Raw genomic sequence first — 18667 nt, forward strand, 5'->3', positions numbered from 1 at the left:
TCAAAATAAAAAGTTGGGGCGGGGTAGGGGAGGGAAGGACTGAGAGTTTGGGATTAGTAGATGCAAACTATTATATGTAGGATGGATAAACAACAGGGTCCTACTGGATAGCACAGGGAATTATATTCAATATCCTGTGATAAACCATAATGAAAAGAATATATGTATAAATATATATATACATACATATATATAACTAAATCACTGATGTACAGCAGAAATTAACAAGATATTGTAAATCAACTATAATTTAATAAAATAAAAATTTTTTTTTTTAAGTTGGTGAAGGGACTTCCCTGACGTTCAGTGGTTAAGGCTGCACTTTCACTGCAGAGGGCACAGGTTTGATCCCTGGTCAGGGAACTAAGGTCCCGACCACTGTGTAGCATGGCAAAAAAAAAAAAAAAAGGAAGAAGTTGGGGAAAATTTGGAGCCCACATTTAAAAGGTATGAGACATCATGTTATTCCAGATTTCCAGGTCCTCCTTTTAAAAAGGAAGTTATGACAATCAGGGTTGGAATTCTACTCAGCAGCCACATGAGGCAGCAGACAGATACCAGCCCCTTGAGATGAGGCCCAGACCCACTTGGTTTTCCTAGGTCACTCACAGGGCCCTGCTGGCATCAGAGAACCTCTAAAGTGTGATATGAACATGAAAAGTGAAAGTTGCTCAGTCATGTCTGACTCTTTGCAACCCCATGGACTATGGAATTCTCTAGGCCAGAATATTGGAGTGGGTAGCCTTTCCCTTCTCCAGGGGATCTTCCTAACGCAGGGATCGAACCCAGGTCTCCTGCATTGCAAGCAGATTCTCTACCAGCTGAGCCACCAAGGAAAGTGAACATGTAAAGCTGGTGCCTATAAAATACAATGAACAGGTGTGTCTCAGTGGGCGAGTACTGCCCTCTAGGGGGTGTTTGTGATACTGGTGACAATTTTGGTGATGGAGACACAGGAGGCAGTACACAGAGCCAGAGATGCTACCCAGCCCGCAATACCAGGACAGACCCACACAAATCCTATAAGACTTCTGAATATCCCACCAGCATTCACACTGGTGACAAGCCTGTTTGAAAAAGTCAGAAGCCAGAACCTCCTTCCATTTTACATATATAGCATTTTTCCCCCAGTGCCATAATGGTAAAGAATCTGCCTGCCAACGCAGGAGATCCCTGGGTCAGGTAACCTCCTAAAATAGGAAATGCAACCTGCTCCAGTATTCTTGCCTGGAAAATTCCGTGGACAGAGGAGACTGGTGGGCGACAGTCCATGGGGTCGAAAAGAGTTGGACACGACTGAGCGATTGAGCGCACACGCACACATTTTTTTCCCCATAACTTTCAAATACACTGAAGTTTCAAAAACTGCAAGGACTATGTTAATTGAGAGAGGACTGGATTTTATTTAGACTGAGAATTATTCATCACTTTGGTGGCTTTTTCTTCCCTCGCTATGCAGCTTGTGGGATCTTAATTCCCTGTTCAGCAACTAAACTGGTGCCCCTGCAGTGGAAGCATGCAGTCTTAACCACTGGACCATCAAGGAAGTGAGTCACTACCTGTTATGGGCTAAACTGCACGCTTCCAAAATTCATATGTTGAAGCCCTAGCCGCAGGGAGACAGACCCTGTAAGTGCTGTGCTTAGTCGAGTCTGACTGTTTTGTGACCCCATGGACTGTAGCCCACCAGGCTCCTCTGTTCATGGGATTTTCCCCAGGCAAGAATATTGGAGTGGGTTGCCACTTTCTCCTCCAGGGGATCTTCCTGACCCAGGGATTGAACCCATGTCTCTTGCATCTTCTGCATTGGCAGGTGGATTCTTTACCACTAGTACCACCTGGGAAGCCTTATACCCTTTAGAGAGGTGAGTAAATTAATCAGCCCTTAGAGTGGAGACTACCCTGATTTCTCAGACAATAAAGAATCTGCCTGCAATTCAGGAGACCTAAGTTGGATCCCTGGGTTGGGAAGATCCCCTGGAGGAGGGAATGGCTAGCCCACTCCAGTATTCTTGCCTGGAAAATCCCACAGACAGAGGAGCTCGATGGGCTACAGTCCACAGGGTCGCAAAGACTCAGACACGACTGAGTGACTAACACTTTCACTTTCACTTAGGGTGGGGACTAATCCACTCTGCTCTTGGCCTTCTGTTCTGAAGTGAAAGTTGCTCAGTTGTCTCCGACTCTTTGCAACCCTGTGGGCTGTAGCCCGTTGGGCTCCTCTGTTCATGGAATTCTCTAGGCAAAAATACTGGAGTGGGTTGCCATTCTACAAGAAGAGGTAGTCAACCCTGAATATTGATTGGAAGGACTGACGCTGAAGCTGAAACTCCAGTACTTTGGCCACCTGATGCGAAGAACTGACTCACTGGAAAAGACCCTGATGCTGGGAAAGATTAAAGAAGACAGGAGGAGAAGGGGATGACAGAAGATGAGATGGTTGGATGGCATCACTGACTCAATGGACATGAGTTTGAGCAAACTCCAGGAGATGGTGAAGGACAAGGAAGCCTGGCATGCTGCAGTCCATGGGGTCACAAACAGTCAGACACAACTGAGTGACTGAACAAGAAGAGGTAATTTGGATGCACAAGGAGACACCAGTGTGGACAAAAAGGAGAGACCAAGTGAGGACAGAGAGAAGGCGGCCATCTGCAAGCCTAGGAGAGAGGCCTCAGAGGAAACCAACCCTGCTGATAGCTCAGTTTTGTTCTTCCCGCCTCCAGAATCATGAGACAATAAATTCCTGTGGTTCAAGGCAACCAGTCTGTGGGATTCTGTGAGGGCAGCTGGAGCTTAGTATAAACCACCTTAACCGCGGGATCCGATTCAGCATCAGATATTAGGACAAACTGCCACTCCACGTGCCAGGATGTCAGACTCTAAGAGGACCACAGCCTCACCACTGGGGTATTCCTGCCAAAATTAATAATCCGATCTAACCTGGAAACAGCCAATAAATCCAGAATGTGGGACATACTACAAAGCACCTTCCCTTGTGGTCCAGTGGCTAAGACTCCGAACTTCCCAATGCAGGGGGCCCAGGTTCGATCCCTGGTCAGGGAACTAGATCCCACATGCTGCAACTAAGAGTCCATGTGCCATAACTAAAAAAAAATCCCTCATGAGGCAACTAAAGAGCCTGCATACCACAATGAAGATCGAAGATTCCTTGGGCCACGACTAAGATGGAGCATAGCGAAATAAGCAACAACAAAAAAACAACACCTTTTCTGTCCTCCATAAACGTCGCCGTCCCAAAACGCAAAGGCAGCCTGAGGAACAAACCCAGGTCAAAGGACACTGAAGATACCCGTCTTTATTTCTTGAGAATTTTGGGGGCTGGAAGTCCAAGATCAAGGTGCCAGCACGGCTGGGTTCTGGTGAGGGCCTCTTTTGGGCGCAGGCTCTGTCACCGTGTCCTCAGATGGGGGAAGGGCTGAGGGCGTGCTCTGGGACCTCATTTATAAGGGCACTGATCTCAAAGGCCTCACCTCCTACCACCATCACCTTCAGAGTTGCGTGTGCTCAGTCGTGTCCAATTCTTTGGAACCCCATGGACTGTAGCCCTCCAGGCTCCTCTGTCCATGGAATTTTCTCAGGCAAGAATACTGAAGCGGGTTGCCATTTTCTACTCCAACTTTTGGAGTTAGGGTTTGAATGTATGAATGGAGAGGGTACACAAATATTTAGACCTGACAACTAAAGGCAGGACTGGACTAGACCAGATATTAAACAAGTGGACCAAAGAAAAAAAAGTATAAAGGATATCTGGGGTCAGTGGGATCAATAGACTATGGACTTAACCTTAGAAGATATCATTGCATGAATATTACATTTCTAGTACGTGATAACAGAGTTGTCATTATACAGGTTCTACCTTGCAGAAAAAAGTCATGGCTTTTGAGAGATACAGGCAGAAACATTTTGAGTGAAGTATCATATCTCCAACTCACTTTCAAATTGCCCTCTATAAATGTCTATATAAAGAGAGAGGCAAGGGTGGGGTGAGAGGGAGGCTGAAGAGGGAAGGGATATATATATAGTTATGACTTATTCATACTGTTGTACAGCAAAAACCAACATAACATTGTAAAGCAACTATTCTCCAATTAAATAAATAGAGAGAGAGGCATTGAGGGAGAGGAGACGGAAACATCTCACACGCGGAAGCCGGCACCAGGATGGGGATCAGAAAAGGCAACCCTGAGGTGGGCTGAGGCCTCACAGGTAAATAGGGGGTGACTGACTACACCAAAGCCTTTGACTGTGTGGATCACAACAAACTGTGGAAAATTCTTAAAGAAATGGGAATACCAGACCACTTGACCTGCCTCCTGAGAAATCTGTATGCAGGTCAAGAAGCAACAGTTAGGACCGGGATGGGGAATACATGTAAATCCATGGCTAATTCATTTCAATGTATGACAAAAACTACTGTAATGATGTAAAGTAATTAGCCTCCTACTAATAAAAATAAATGAAAAAAAAAAAAAAAGAAGCAACAGTTAGAACTGGACATGGAACAACAGACTGGTTCCAAATTGGGAAAGGAGTATGTCAAGGCTGTATATTGTCACCCTGTTTATTTAACTTATATGCAGAGTACATCATGAGAACTTCTGGACTGGATGAAGCACAAGCTGGAATCAAGATTGCCAGGAGAAATATCAATAACCTCAGATATGCAGATGACACCACACTTATGGCAGAAAGTGAAGAACTAAAGAGCCTCTTGATGAAAGTAAAAGAGGAAAGTGAAAAAGTTGGCTTAAAACTCAACATTCAGAAAACTAAGATCATGGCATCTGGTCCCATCACTTCATGGCAAATAGATGGGGAAACTGGAAACAGTGAGAGACTATTTTGGGGGGCTCCAAAATCACTGCAGATGGTGACTGTAGCCATGAAATTAAAAGACGCCTGATCCTTGGAAGAAAAGTTATGACCAACCTGGATAGCATACTAAAAAGCAGAAACATTACTTTGTCAACAAAGGTCCATCTAGTCAAAGCTATGGTTTTTCTAGTAGTCATGTATGGATGTGAGAGTTGTACTATAAAGAAAGCTGAGCGCCGAAGAATTGATGCTTTTGAATTGTGGTGTTGGAGAAGAGTCTTGAGAGTCCCTTGGACAGCAAGGAGATCCAGGAAATCAGTCCTGAATATTCATTGGAAGGACTGATGCTGAAGCTGAAACTCCAATACTTTGGCCACCTAATGTGAAGAACTGACTCATTTGAAAAGACCCTGATGCTGGGAAAGATTGAAGGCGGGAGGAGAAGGGGACGACAGAGGATGAGATTGTTGGATGGCATCACCAACTCAATGGACATGTGTTTGAGTAAACTCCATGAGTTGGTGACGGACAGGGAGGCCTGGCATGCTGCAGTCCATGGGGTCACAAGGAGTCGGACACGACTGAGTGATTGAACTGAACTCAAGGCTGCAGGTGGAAAGCATTTCAGGCAGGAGGAACAGCAGTGGCAAAGGTGTGATGACTGGATGGTGGGGAGTGAGGGCTCCGGGTGGGAGTGGGCAGCAGAAGCCGGACCAGGAAAGGTCTTAGAGGGACTTCCCTGGTGGTCCAGTGACTAAGACTTCATGCTCCCAATGCAGGAGGCCTGAGTTCCATCCCTGGTCAAGGAACTAGATCCAACATGCCACAACTAAGATGGAAGATCCCATGTGCTGCAACTAAGACCCAACACAGTTAAATAATTAAATAAATCTTTAAAAAGAAATAAGCAAAGGTCTTAAGAGACCCCGGGGAGGCTCTTCCCCAGGAGGACCTTGGGCCTCCTCCTGAGGGTACTCAGGAGACCAAGGAGGATTCTAAGCAGGAGAGAGGAGCAGATGTGTAATTTACCAGCACCCCTCTGGCTGCCTCACTGAAGAGGGAAGGGAAATCTGCAGGGGACTGAGAGCTGGTCACCAGGCAGGAAGCTGGAGGTCAGGGAGGACCTGGGCCTGGATCTGGGGCGAGTGGGATGGTGAGGACACAATTCAGGGTCCACGGACACTTGGGCAAAGATCCAGAAATACAAGAAGGTTCCGTGCTGGAGAGGCATGAGGCACCAGGCCTCCCAGACATCACTGGGAGAGACAGTCATGGGTGCAACCCCCAAGGAGGGCAACTTGGCAACAGCTGTCAAGTTGCCTTTGATGGGCAATCCCACTTCCAGAAGTTTGGGGGTTTTATTTTACTTTGTTTTTTTTGCCATGCTGCTCGGTTTGCAGAATCCTAGTTCCCCAACGAGGGATTGAACCTTGGGCCCTCAGGAATGAAAGCAGAGTCCTAAACCCTGGACCACCAGAGAAGTCCCTATTATCAGGTTTTGTAGAGAAGGCACAGCGTGACTGAGTAACGTGCCCGAGGCAGCACAGCTAGCAGATGGTGGAAGCAGGATTCGAACTCAAGCACTCGGATTCTTACCGTGAACCAAGAGGCTACACTGCCCTTACAGCAATAATAATTCTGATCAATACTGCCATATTGCCAGGAAGAAGGTCTTTCTCTGAAAACTCTTTAAATTTAATGCCAAGTAACAGCGGTATCTGGAGAAGGGAATGGCAATCCACTTCAGTATTCTTGCCTGGAGGATTCCATGGACAGAGGAGCCTGGCAGGTTACAGTCCACGGGGTCGCAGAGTTGGACATGACTGAGCACGACTAACACACACACACACACACCCCAGTGGTATCATCCACCCCAAAAGTAGCAACAACAGTAATAATAACCACCATAGAGACTTCTCCCTTGGTGCAGTGGATAAGAATCTGCCTGCCAATGCAGGGGACAGGGGTTCAACCTCTGGTCTGGAAAGATCCCACATGCTGTGGAGCAACTGAGTCCAAGGGCCTAGAGCCCCTGCTCTGCCACGAGAGGGGCCACCTCAATGAGAAGCCTGCACCACAACTAGAGAGTAGCCCCCACGCTCGGCAACTAGGGAAAGCCCACTGCAACGAAGACCCAGTGCAGCCAAAAATAAATAAATGAAAAATTTAAAACAATCATCATCATCATAAAAATGCACGAATAAAGAAATACGCGCATGTGACTCCTGGGGGCAAGAGAATCGCGAGTCTCCACCCCACGCCCCGCCTCCCCCCACTCCTGGTGCCCATCTCCCTCTGCCTACCTCGATGGCGGGCAGCGTCTTGCTGGCTTCCGTGCTGCTCTCTCCGAGGATGCTGCCAGCCGAGCGGCCCTCGCACTCGTAGCGGAAGCGCATGCCGCGCTGCTTGGGCTGCTCGGTGATGACCAGGTGCGGCCGCGGCCCGGCGCCCGGGGCCGGGGGCACCAGCCGGCCCAGGGTGCAGCCCCAGGGCGGCGGTGTGGCCGGGGGCGGAGGCGCCGCGGGGCCCAGGGTGACGGTGCTCAGGGAGGCCGCCCCGCGAGATACCAGGCGCGGCAGCCCCTCGCCCGGGCCGGGCTGCGCCCCCTCCAAGCCGAAGCCATTCTCCTTGATGTACTCGTCGATGATCTCTGCGGGAGAAGCCAAAACTGGGGGTGACGCTGATTGTTAAAAGAAAAGGCTTGTTTAATCCCCTGACTTTTGCCACCCTCTCCATTTCCTGTTCATTCATTTCTTCAAGACAGATTTCTTGTGGGCTTCATACACAGAGAGTAGGGGCTTCAGCTCTTAACACACAAAAAAGCCCCTGCCTTCCTTCTTGCAAACAGACCCCCAGCATCCCCAGTTCTTAAGGCCCTGGGGGTCGGCCTGGTTTCTCCTTCTCCTGCACGCTCATGTCCACTAGCCTCCAAAACAGCTCCTGCACCCATGCCTCCATGACCTCTCACCTGGATCAAGGTAAGACCAAGTCACAGGCACCCCTGCCTCCATCTTGCCCCATTTAATAACAACAGGAATAACAGCCGCTCTGCTGAAGCTTCATATCAGAAAGGAGCATCACCATCCAGTGATCAAGCTGGAAGGATGCCATGTTGTCAGCGGCTCAGGATCCCACATCCACTAGGTCTAATCCATGAACTTCTCCTGCATGTGTGTGTGTGCGTGCTAAGTCGCTTCAGTCTTGTCAGACTCTTTGTGACGCTATGGCTGTAGCCTGCCAGGCTCCTCTGTCCATGGGATTTCCCAGGCAAGAATACCGGTGTGAGTTGCCACTTTCTCCTCCAGGGGATCTTCCTGACCCAGGGATCAAACCCACGTCTCTTGCATCTCCTGCATTGGCAGAAGGATTCTTTGCCATTAGCACCACCTGGAACTCTCCTGCCTCTCCCTCAAATATACATGTATAATCCCACCACTTCTCCCACCCCCGCTGCCTCCTCCCTGGGCCGCCCTCCATCCTTTTCCATCTGATCACTGCTCCTGGTCCCCACCTCCCCTCTTCCAGTCTATCTGCCACACATCGCTGGAGGGATCTGATATCAGACCCTGTCCTCATGTGCACAGAAACCTCCAGTGGCTCCCATCTCCCCAAGAGTCAGTCAACACCTTCCCCATATAAAGCTCTCCCCAAACTCCATTCATCTCAGGAAAACAAGACAACCCCTGGCCTTGGCCACAGAATCCTGGCTGTCCTGGGCCTCTGGCCTCCCATTGCCCCCTCTCACCACATTCTGGTCTCTTTTCTGTTGCACCCACCAAGCCCGGCCCTCTTCAGAGTGTTGTACTGGTTCCTCCATCTGCCTGGTCCCCCTATTTGAACCATTCTGGTTCCTTCTCGTCCTTCCAGTCTCAGTTCACCTCTTCAGAAAGGCCCGATCTAATGTATTTTCCCCAGGCCCTTTCCTGTTTATTTCCTTCACAAGCCTTAGCCCAATCTAACATTGTTTTGTTCTTTATTCCTTTTCCTTCAGTCTCCGCCACTAGAGTATCAGCTCCAAGAGGGCAGAGGCTTCGCTTCAGGGCTGAATCCACAGCTCGTGCTCCATACAGTGCACTCAAGGAATGAACAATAGTCGTAGTAATGGTAACTAATATTAAAGGCAGCTGGCATATGCTGCATTTTCACAAGCGCTGCTAATTACCCTGAGAGCACATGACTGTTAAAATCCCCCAGCAGTCCCAGAAGTCACACCGTGACCTCCTCACCAAAAAGGAAGGCCAAGATCCCCCTCAGTGACCACCTGGGACTCTTTAGCCTCCCCCCTAGACCGCCCTGTGATACTTACCCAGTTCATCTGTGGAAGGAAGAGAAAGAGAAAGGTAAGAAAGGTGAGGTCCAGAAAGTGTTCAAGACTTTCATGTTTTAAGATAGAACCCCCCGCCAACCCCTTCCCCTCCTGGAACCCTTCCCTCTTCCTCCATCCTAGGAAATCCTGGGATGTTAAGCCCCAACCCCCATCTCTTGCTCCTGGTCTACTTTCCCTTCAGCTCCCAATGTTGGGGTCCTAGGGTTAGGCTACCCTCAAATGCCTCCCCTCAAAACATTTAGACCAGGGATAATGAAGCATTGTTGAAAATCTGATGAAAAGTCAAGGGTTTTATCACCAGGGGGAAAAAAAAGGGGGACACCTAAGATTCTAAACAAGGGAAATCCCTAGAGGTTTGGTCGTTAGGACTCTCTGCTTTCACTACCAAGGGTCCAGATTTGATCCCTGGCTGGGGAACTAAGATCCCACAAGCTCTACAGCTCAGACAAAAAAAAAAAAAAAGATTCTAAACAAAATGTGAGGTTGTACCCCTCCCTAAAGCCCACCCGAGACCCCAAGATATCACTTGCTGGTGTCTAAAGCTCCAGGGAGGCTGATCCTCCACCCCAAGCAACCACCTGCTCTGCATTCCTTGCTGGTCCCCAAGCAGTGCCCACCCAGGATCTGGGATTCACCCCTTCTCCCTAAGGAGGGAATAACAGCAATGCTGGGGAAGCCCCTTATCACCTCCTCAGGAAAGCTCAGCCCTGGAAGGGACCATGGAGGATCGAAACCAACCTCCCACCATTCCACAGACGTAAAACAACGGGAGCCCCGAGGGAGCAAGCAAGCCTGGAGGGTCACACAGCCAGGGAGGGCAGGCGGGGTCCAGGTGCCCCATCCACAGTTGCCTGTGCTGGCGACTGGCGGCTGGATTATCGCCGAGCTGCTCAGCTGCCAGATCTGTCCTCCTCCTCCACTCTCCGGGAGTGGCTCCTGGCAGCCAGACCTTTGCTCCTTGGAAAGCAAGCAGTCTTCCTACACTTCTTATCTCATGTGATCTGTGAAGTCAGCAGGGTGAGGAAGACACCCCCACTTGATAGATGGGGACACTGAGGCTGGGAGAAAGGAGGGGACATGCTGTCGGTCAGTGGCAGGGCCGACGTCAAGTCACTTCAACTTGGAAACACCTTCTCAGGTGTCTGTGCTGGATGACCCGGGGCTCCAAAGATGACTTAGCCTGTGTCCGAGCCCTCAAGGAACTCCCAGGCTGCAAGGGGAAACTGAGGCCTGGGCAATTTTGGAGCTCTGGACTGCTTCAGTTCAAATCCTGGTTCCACTCCTTGCTGTGTGCTAATGTGGCCTTGAGCCCATTACTTAACTTTTTTTTTTTGTAGTTTAGAATTTGGGATGTTTTAGTTGTGGCATGTGAACTCTTAGTTGTGGCATGTAGGATCTAGTTCCCTGACCAGGGGTGGAACCTGGACCCCCTGCATTGGGAGTGCAAAGTCTTAGCCACTGGACCACCAGTGAAGTGAAAGTCATTCAGTCGTGTCCGACTCTTTGTGACCCCATGGACTATACAGTCCATGGAATTCTCTAGGCCAGAACACTGGAGTGGGTAGCCTTTTCCTTCTCCAGGGGAAGTCCCTTAACCTCTTTTTGTGCCTTGGTTTCTTCATCTATAAAATGGACATAATAATAATGCCCCTCTTGTGGGGCTGTTGTGAAAATTAAATGAGCTGATATACAGGAAGCACTTAGAACCTCCATAATAGTAGGTGATACATAAACGCTGGCTATTGTTGGGTAAGGCGTCAGAGACATTACTTTATGAATTTGGGAAAATTGCTTTTGCTCTCTAGCAGCAGAAGTTTGTCTATAAAATGGGGAGGTTTGAAGACATCATATCAGAGTATCAGGTGTGGAGTCACACAGATGTCAGTTTGAATCCCAGCTGTCACTTGCTGGCTGTGTTGCCTTGGGCAAGTTGCCTAACTTCTCTGAGCCTTCTTCTCTATAAAATGAGCTGATACATCTCAGGCATTAGCATGAGGATTTAGAAGCACACTGGGAAATTGCTTAGTATAGGGTCTGAACACTTCAGGCCCTTCATAAAGCTTAATTATTAGTTTTTAAAAATTATTATTATCTAAAATTAAAATCCTCTTTCAGTCAGGGTCTTATTCAGGGTCTACTCAACCTACCCCCACCCCCACCTCCTACACAAACTAGCCACCATTCAGGGGCAGTCCCTTGAGCACACTTGAGCAGCCGTCTTTCTCACCACTTGCCTCGGGGCCTTTGCACAGGTTAGTCTCTGCCAGAATGCCCTTCCTTCAGTTCTTTGTATGCCTCCTTCTCCACTTGCAGGTCCCCATTCCAATGTCACCTCCTAGATAGGTCTTCCCTGACTACTTTATCCAAGGTAACCCCCAGAACCCCCATTCCAGTCACTCATAGTTAGGTGCCTTGGTTTTATCATTTTCATGACACTTGTTAGGATTTGACATGACCTTACATTACAGTGACTCACATCAGTCTACTGTAGACTGTGAGCACCAGAGAGGAGGAAACACATCTGCCCCTCCCCACTATACCCAGGGCCCAGTGTGTATCTGGTTCATCAAAGCGAGGGAAAATTTCCCTCCATCTCAGTTCTCCCATCCCCACCTTGCTATTTAGGTGTCACTGATCCCAAGACTTGTTTATAGCCTTTATCACATTTTACAATCCTACAGTTAATTCATTGTGTACCTAGCTGCCTCCACGTCTAGGTAGGGAACCCTGTGAGGGCACAGCCAGGGTTGTCTCAGTTATTGCTGAGTCCTCAGCACTGCCCAGCACAGGGCCAGGTAAGGAATAGGCACTCAATAAATATTTATTGAATGGATTATGGCAAAAATTACTCTTAATTGAAACCAAAGATCTAGGTCTTGGGTCAGAAAAATCTCAGCCTTGTTCCTGCCCAGACGCAGTGCTTGGCAGGACCTGTTTCCAGTGCAGCTCCCACCTTTCAGAATCTCTCACTCAGAGATCTGTTAGAGAACCCACAGGCCCTCCTCCACAGCCATGCCAGCACTTCTGGGGTCCATCCCAAGATTCCACCTCCAGAGAGAGGTTCAGACCCAGCCCTCGGGGGCCTCCGAGTTTTCACGGCGGCAGAATTCAACCCCTGACCTGCAAATTCCAGCACATTTATGAGAAAGGATGTCATCCTTTGGCCATGGTTCTGTATTTCCTTGATCAGCGCTGTATATGGTGTGTGTGTGTGGTTTGTATTTGTTTTTTTTTTTTTTGCTGCATGACACGTGGGATCTTAACTGCTCAACCAGGGATCAAACCCACGCCCCCTGCAGTGGAACCATGGAGTCTCAACCACTATACCACCAGGGAAGTCCCATGAATTTTGGATGGCACTGAATGAAGGGCATTATAGACTAGTGGTTCTCAGCATCTCTTGAGAACTTGCTAGAAATGCACATTTCCAGAGCTCATCCTGGACCCACTGAATCAGAAATTCTGGAGGTGGAGCCCAAAGATTTGTTTTTAACAGCTCTCTGGGTGATCCTTAAATGTGTGCCAGATATTGCTCTGATACTGTCATTGTTTTAATACTGAACTGTTTAGCTGTATCAACTCATTGACTCATCTTGGTCCCTCCAAAAGGGAGGCATTGATATTATGCCCATTCTTCAGATGAGAAAAACTGAGGCCCAGAAAGGGGAAATGATTTGCAGACATTCACACAGTGAAGGGGTGGTGGCACCAGCATATAATTATTGCCCTCTGCACTATGATAGTGAATCTCTAAAGAGGACTCCTCTTAGAAAGCGAGTAGGTGGTTAGTTGTACTTGCCCAGCTCCTTATCACCTGGGAGGTAGGGGCATCTGGGGACCCCCATCTCAACGGGCAGGGAGGGATACAGGCTGAGGAAAGCTGAGGTGGACCTCTGCAATCCCCCCCGCCACCCCAGATAGAGGCATGCACAAGGCCACCTCCATAGGATTCCCCCTGCCCGTCCTGAGCGTGCAGACGGGCAGCAACTGTGGAGGGCTGCTCACCCGTGGTCCTGGAAACGGCGAGAGAGAGCGAGGAGAGGTCAGCGGACCCTGCAGGGAAGGAGGCATGTTTCAGGAGGTGATGAAGATGCGGCGGGAAAACCAGAGAATCTTCCAAGCCCCACCCCGTTCCTCTCCTGGCACCGCCTCTTTGGGTCAGGCCCCTCACCCTTAGCTTGCCTGGTCTGGCCTTACTTACTTCCTTAACTCGTGGAAAGGTTCTCTACTTTCTCTCTGTCACCCCACTCCTCGTCACACTCAGTCCCTGCTCCTTCTCTCCGTTAAGAAGGCTGAGAAGGGCCTGAAGGAACTCTTATCAACCTCAGTTAGAAAAGCCCCCACCCCCTCCCTTATTTCAGGGCCAGACCCTACCCTTCACTTTTCCAGTGTCAAGCCAGTCCTCTTCTCCCTCTCAGACCCTGCCACTTCTCTCCTGAGACAAGCCCCACCTCCTCTTTCTTCTCTGAGTAAGACCCCACCCTCTTTTTTTTTCAGAACAGGCCCTCCCCCTTCTCTCTCCGCCAGAGTCAGGCCCCGCCCCTTCTCCCTTTCCGAGTCTGTCCCCGCCCCCTTATCACCGTAAGCCCCGCCTTTTACTCTGAGTAGGCGAGAGCTTGCTTCCTTCTTTGCGTTAGGCCCCGCCCCCTTATCGCACTAATCTTAGACCCCGCCCCCTTCTGGGAGCCAGGCCCCTCCCTTTACTCCCTGTCTGCGTCTGGCCACGCCCAATCCCTCAGGAACGGCTTCCGCTCCTCCTTCTCCGTCAGGCCCCGCCCCTCCCCTCTGTCGTCGGGTCCCGCCCCCTTCTTTGCCTCAGGGTCAGGCCCCGCCCCCTTCTCACTCTATAGTGGGACGCCTCTCTCTTACCTTGAACCGGACCCGGTCACCATCCTCTGCCTCCTTCCTTCCCTTTGATATAGTGTCCCCAGAACCCTCACACTCTCCCCGCAAAACCCCTGGACTCCTGTAGGAACTCCCAGACTACTCCGGGACCCCCAGAACTCCCGCGTCTCCAGTCCCGCCCCAGACTCCTCTCCTGATCCCTGACCCCGCTTACCCAAGGGCCCGAGCTCCGGCGCAGCGGACGATCTGGCGACGCGGCGACTCGGCATGGCCCAACCAGTGGGGACTGACGGCCCGGAGGCCAGCCCAGACCAAAACACACACACGCGGGCGGGCAGAGCGGCCAGGTGGCACGGTCTGGCGGACGATCGCGGGTCGGGAGAGCGGCGCAGGGGCTGGGGCCTCAAGCCGGGCTGGACGCGCGGCGCCCGGGGCTGCGGGGGGCGCCGGGCCGGGCCGGGCGGGCGGCGGGCGGGGGCGGGGCGGCGGAATTCCCCGGCGCCGCCGGCCTGCGCGTTCATTGGCCCGCACCCCGTCGTTACGTCACGCCAGGGGAACGGGAAAACCCCCACGCGTCACGTGGCTTCGGGGGCGGGGCCGGCCGGGAAGAGGAGGCTGGGCGCACCGAAGGGGCCCGACCAGCGACGATGCCCATTACCCAAGCCGAGACCGCTGAGTCCGCTTCGAGCAACTACCTAACCTACCCATGTAGCAAATTAGGAAACTGAGACCTGCCTCCCCAAGTCTGCCAAAGGGCCTTGACCTGTTTCTGTGGCTGGAAGGAAGGGAAGCTTCGGGATCAGGAGGTTTACCAGGGCTCTATCGCTGCCCTGATGATAATCTTTTCGAAACTTCCATGGTCTCTCTACACCTCAGTTCCTTCAACTGAGTCAATTGTTGAAGATACTTAAACATTTAAAGCTAAGGTGTCAACTCTAGGATTTGTCTATTTTCTTCCTTGCTATATCCCCAACACCTAGAACAGCACCTGAAAAAAACAGTAGGTGCCCAATAAATGTTTACTGAATGAATGGATGGATGTTTCATTCCTCCCCACAGCTCCCTTTAGGTTTTCTAACAGCCCACAACACTTTCAGCTCAAAGGCTCAATAACTGTCTTGGAACGATAACAGCACAGACCCCAGGGTACATGAGTTGAGTGCCTGATCCCTGGGCTTACCTGGGAGCCTCACCAATGCCTCACACCTTGCACCAGCATCAGAGAAAGGTGATATAATTGGGACTAATGCAGAGAAGAGGAGATTGAGGCTCAAAGAGGGGCAGCCAGTTGGTTAGATCATATGTCTTAAGCCTATTCATTAGGTCACAGCTTGGACACCAAGCACCCTCAGGTCACAGAGCCCAGGTTTGACATCCTGTGTCTGCTTGTGAAAATTTTGAGTGTTCCACCTCTTCTCTTCATGGCCCACATGGACTCACTGATTCAGTCGACATACACTTATTGAGCACCTGCTGTGTGCCAGAGCCTGCACTGGATACCAGGGCACCCAAGCCAGCCCTGAACTGCTCATGGGAGGCAGGAGAGTCCACTGTAGTTCTCAAGGTGTGGCCTTAAGCCTTCTGGTGATATGAAGTCAGCTTAAGTTGGAGTACTGCTATAAAGCCAAATAGGGAGCAGACATTTTCTGCAATGGGCTGGATAGCAAATTTGTTCTGCTTTAGGCTGAGGGTCAGGCGTCTCAAAACTCCACTCTGCCATAGCACAAAAGCCGCCGAAGACCACACAGAAACAATGAACATGACTATGCTCCAATAAAATATTATATTATAGCCACTACAATTTGAATTTTAACTTTCATGTGAAACGTATTATTGAGATTTTTCTCCAACCACTTAAAACATGTCAAAATTACAGAAAAATTGGAAAATGCTATTTTGGGCCTGCAGGCTGTAGTCTGCATATGACAAGGGCATTGCTAGAAAGGCTGTGATTTGAAGGTTCAGAATCAGGCTGCCCAAGTTCCAATCCTAGGTCTCCCACTTCCTAGGAGATCTTAGGAAACTGACTTCATCTCTCTGAGCCTCAGTTCCCCTTCTGTAAAATGGGTCTAATAATATGATGGGTGTGAGAATTAAATACTAACAATAGTTGACACTTGTATAGAGCTCTACCATGTGCTAAGTGCTGTTCTAGCACTTTGTGTCACATTACTTTGTCAGACTTTGGACAAATTAACTTCTCTGAGTTTTCAGTTTTCTCATCTCTTGTGAACTATGACTAATAAGAGTTATGGCACACAGGGTAATAGTACCAGGCACTCTTCCAAAAGCTGGGGACACAGCAAGCAACACAATAGTTTTAAAAAGCCCCTGCCATCATGGCACTGAAATCCAAGCCGGGGGAGAGACAGCTGGAAAAGAGGTAAGCAAATACATGTCTGATGGTGATGGCAGTATTACAGAAGATTAAAGCAGGATACAAGGATTGAGTATGAGGATAACATTTGGGTTTGGAAGTTCAGGAAGGGTCTGAGATGACATCTGATCAGATACCTGAAATGGTGAAGGATCCATGTGGATGTCTAGGTGAGTGTTCAAGGCACAAGGAATGGCAAATGCAAAGGCCCTGAGGTGGGAACACGCATGGCATGTTCAGAGAATAGCAAGGACACGAGGGATTGCTGGGGAAGCAGTGGAGATGATGCAAGAGCCGTGGTCTGTAAGGTGACGGGGCCATTGGGTACTGAAATTTAATGAAGAGAACCACATACAGCACTTAGACTAGAACTTGCCTCATGATAAGTGTTGAATAGTGGCTCCTCTGTGTAGGACCAGTTAGTCCACCTGCTTCCCTTCTGCCCCATGAAATGTCAGCGTTCACAATGCTTTGTTGGGTTAATGACTGAAAGGACATGTCGGAAATCCTCAGCTCAGGGCTCTGAGCCCCATGAGGGCAGGCCTGGGGTTGTCTTGACCCCTGTTGTGTGCACAGAACTCCCCCCAGCTCAGAGCATTGTCCAGGGGAAGGGCTCAGGGAACATTTGTTGACCGACTGTTTATTAGTCTCTCCACTGGTGTCTTAAAACAGGTCCCATCTAGGTCTTTACTTCTGGATGTGTGCCGGTGAGAGTTAGGATTGGGCAAACATTCAGAGTGACTCCTCTGTGCCATGGACACAGCAATGGCCAAGGCAGCTCTGAGACTGTCCTCACAGGGCTCAGTCCAGGTAGTGGACACTACCTGTCCCCAGGCAGTGATGACCCTTAGTGGCCAGGGCTGGGATGTGGGACCAGGGAGCTGGTGGTGGTGGTGGGGGCTGTCTCAGAAGAGGTGATCAGGAAGGGCTTCCTGGAGGAGGAGCTGTGGAGCTACAACCTGGAGGATGCATAGGGTAAGATGAAGTGCTGTGTGCCTGGAAGCATGTCTCAGGTAAGGGAAGAGTGCCAGAGAGTAAGAGGTCACAGCTAGTTAGAGCAAGGGAGATGAAGCTGTAAGGGTTAAGAAGCCCCCTCCCCACAAGTATTCAGCACTGTTAGCAGCCTGGGCTCTTCTCCCAGGGGTACTGGGGAGTCATGGTAGGTTCTGAACGAATGAGTAGTGTCAGGTTTGTGCTTCACAAAGCTCTGTCTGTTCGGGACTTTCCTGGTGGTCCAGTGGTGAAGACTCCACGCTCCCACTGCAGGGAGCATGGGTTTGATCCATGGTTTGATCCAGCCATGCAGGGTAACAAAAAAAGAAACAAGAAAAGTTCTGGCTGCTGGATGAAGAGTGAACAGATGAGGGGAAGGGTAGGAGGCCAGGGAGGAGGCTGAGTGGGGACCCCAGGGTAATGAGGAGCCTGGACCAGGTGGCCTCAGTGGAAGCAGTGAGAACCCCAAGCAATTGTGGGGTATACTGATGGGTCTTGCCAAAGGCTGTGCGATGAGGATGTGGGGCTTTTTCCCAGGGAAGTGGGTGTGGGGACTGACGCACAGCAGTGGAGGGAGTGGAGCAGCGGCCTGAGGGGTGGAACCTGCAGCGTGTGCGCACGTGCCTGTGTACACAGGTGGGGCTCTGTACACACCTCCTGGGACCTCCTGGATGCCTTGCCTGGCTCTGCGGGTACCGTGGTAGAGGTTCTCAGCCCCAGGGCTCCTCTCCTAGAAATACTGATGAGAACACCCACGCAAAAAGGAAACCTGGGAACGTGGGGTGCCAACTCCTGGGATGTGCAGGGACAGCCGGGAGCCTCAGTCTCCTCATCTACAAAGTGGGTGAACCAGTACCCAGTCTGTCGGGAAGGCAGGCACACCACATAAGACTCTGGCTGGGTCCTTGGCACTGGCAGCCCTGAGGGTGCTGACGGCACCCCAACAGTTATGGATGCCACAGCCTGGCACCATTCTGAGCTGGGATTCACCCTTGGGGTCCCCCTGGAGACAAGCTCTTAAGCCCAGAAGCAAGGTTGGGCAGCCAGGGTCCCAGGGCTATGGACCAAGGGAGGCTGACTCAGCTCTCGAAGCGGCAGATTCGCCCTCCTGCCCTGCCAGGCCGCCTGAGGCCAGGAGATAGTCAGCGGGCATAGGTGAGGCTTTGACACAGCTTTGTGGCTAAGAGTGCTGGTGCGGTGCGGTCACGACAGGCAGCTTCCCCATCTGTGAGACGGGAAAGTTCTGGAACCCTCTGGGAGGGAGAGAAGGATGAGAAAGGGGCCTG

At 50.5% G+C, this 18667-nt stretch overlaps 1 protein-coding gene across 1 annotated transcript in view; it reads right to left on the reverse strand.

Moving 5' to 3' along the window:
* RELB (RELB proto-oncogene, NF-kB subunit) overlaps positions 1-14532 on the reverse strand; it is a 28578-nt gene extending 14046 nt beyond the window's left edge. Inside the window, exons 1-4 of the mRNA XM_020898231.2 lie at positions 14226-14532; positions 13172-13219; positions 9146-9154; positions 7143-7489 (exon numbers count right to left, since the gene is read on the reverse strand). Of these exons, the coding sequence (XP_020753890.2) occupies positions 7143-7489; positions 9146-9154; positions 13172-13219; positions 14226-14532 (711 nt within the window). The remainder of the gene's footprint in view (positions 1-7142; positions 7490-9145; positions 9155-13171; positions 13220-14225) is intronic.
* Between the last annotated feature and the right edge of the window lie 4135 nt (positions 14533-18667).

This window comes from Odocoileus virginianus, chromosome 20, assembly GCF_023699985.2.
Source record: "Odocoileus virginianus isolate 20LAN1187 ecotype Illinois chromosome 20, Ovbor_1.2, whole genome shotgun sequence".
Lineage (NCBI taxonomy): Eukaryota > Metazoa > Chordata > Mammalia > Artiodactyla > Cervidae > Odocoileus > Odocoileus virginianus.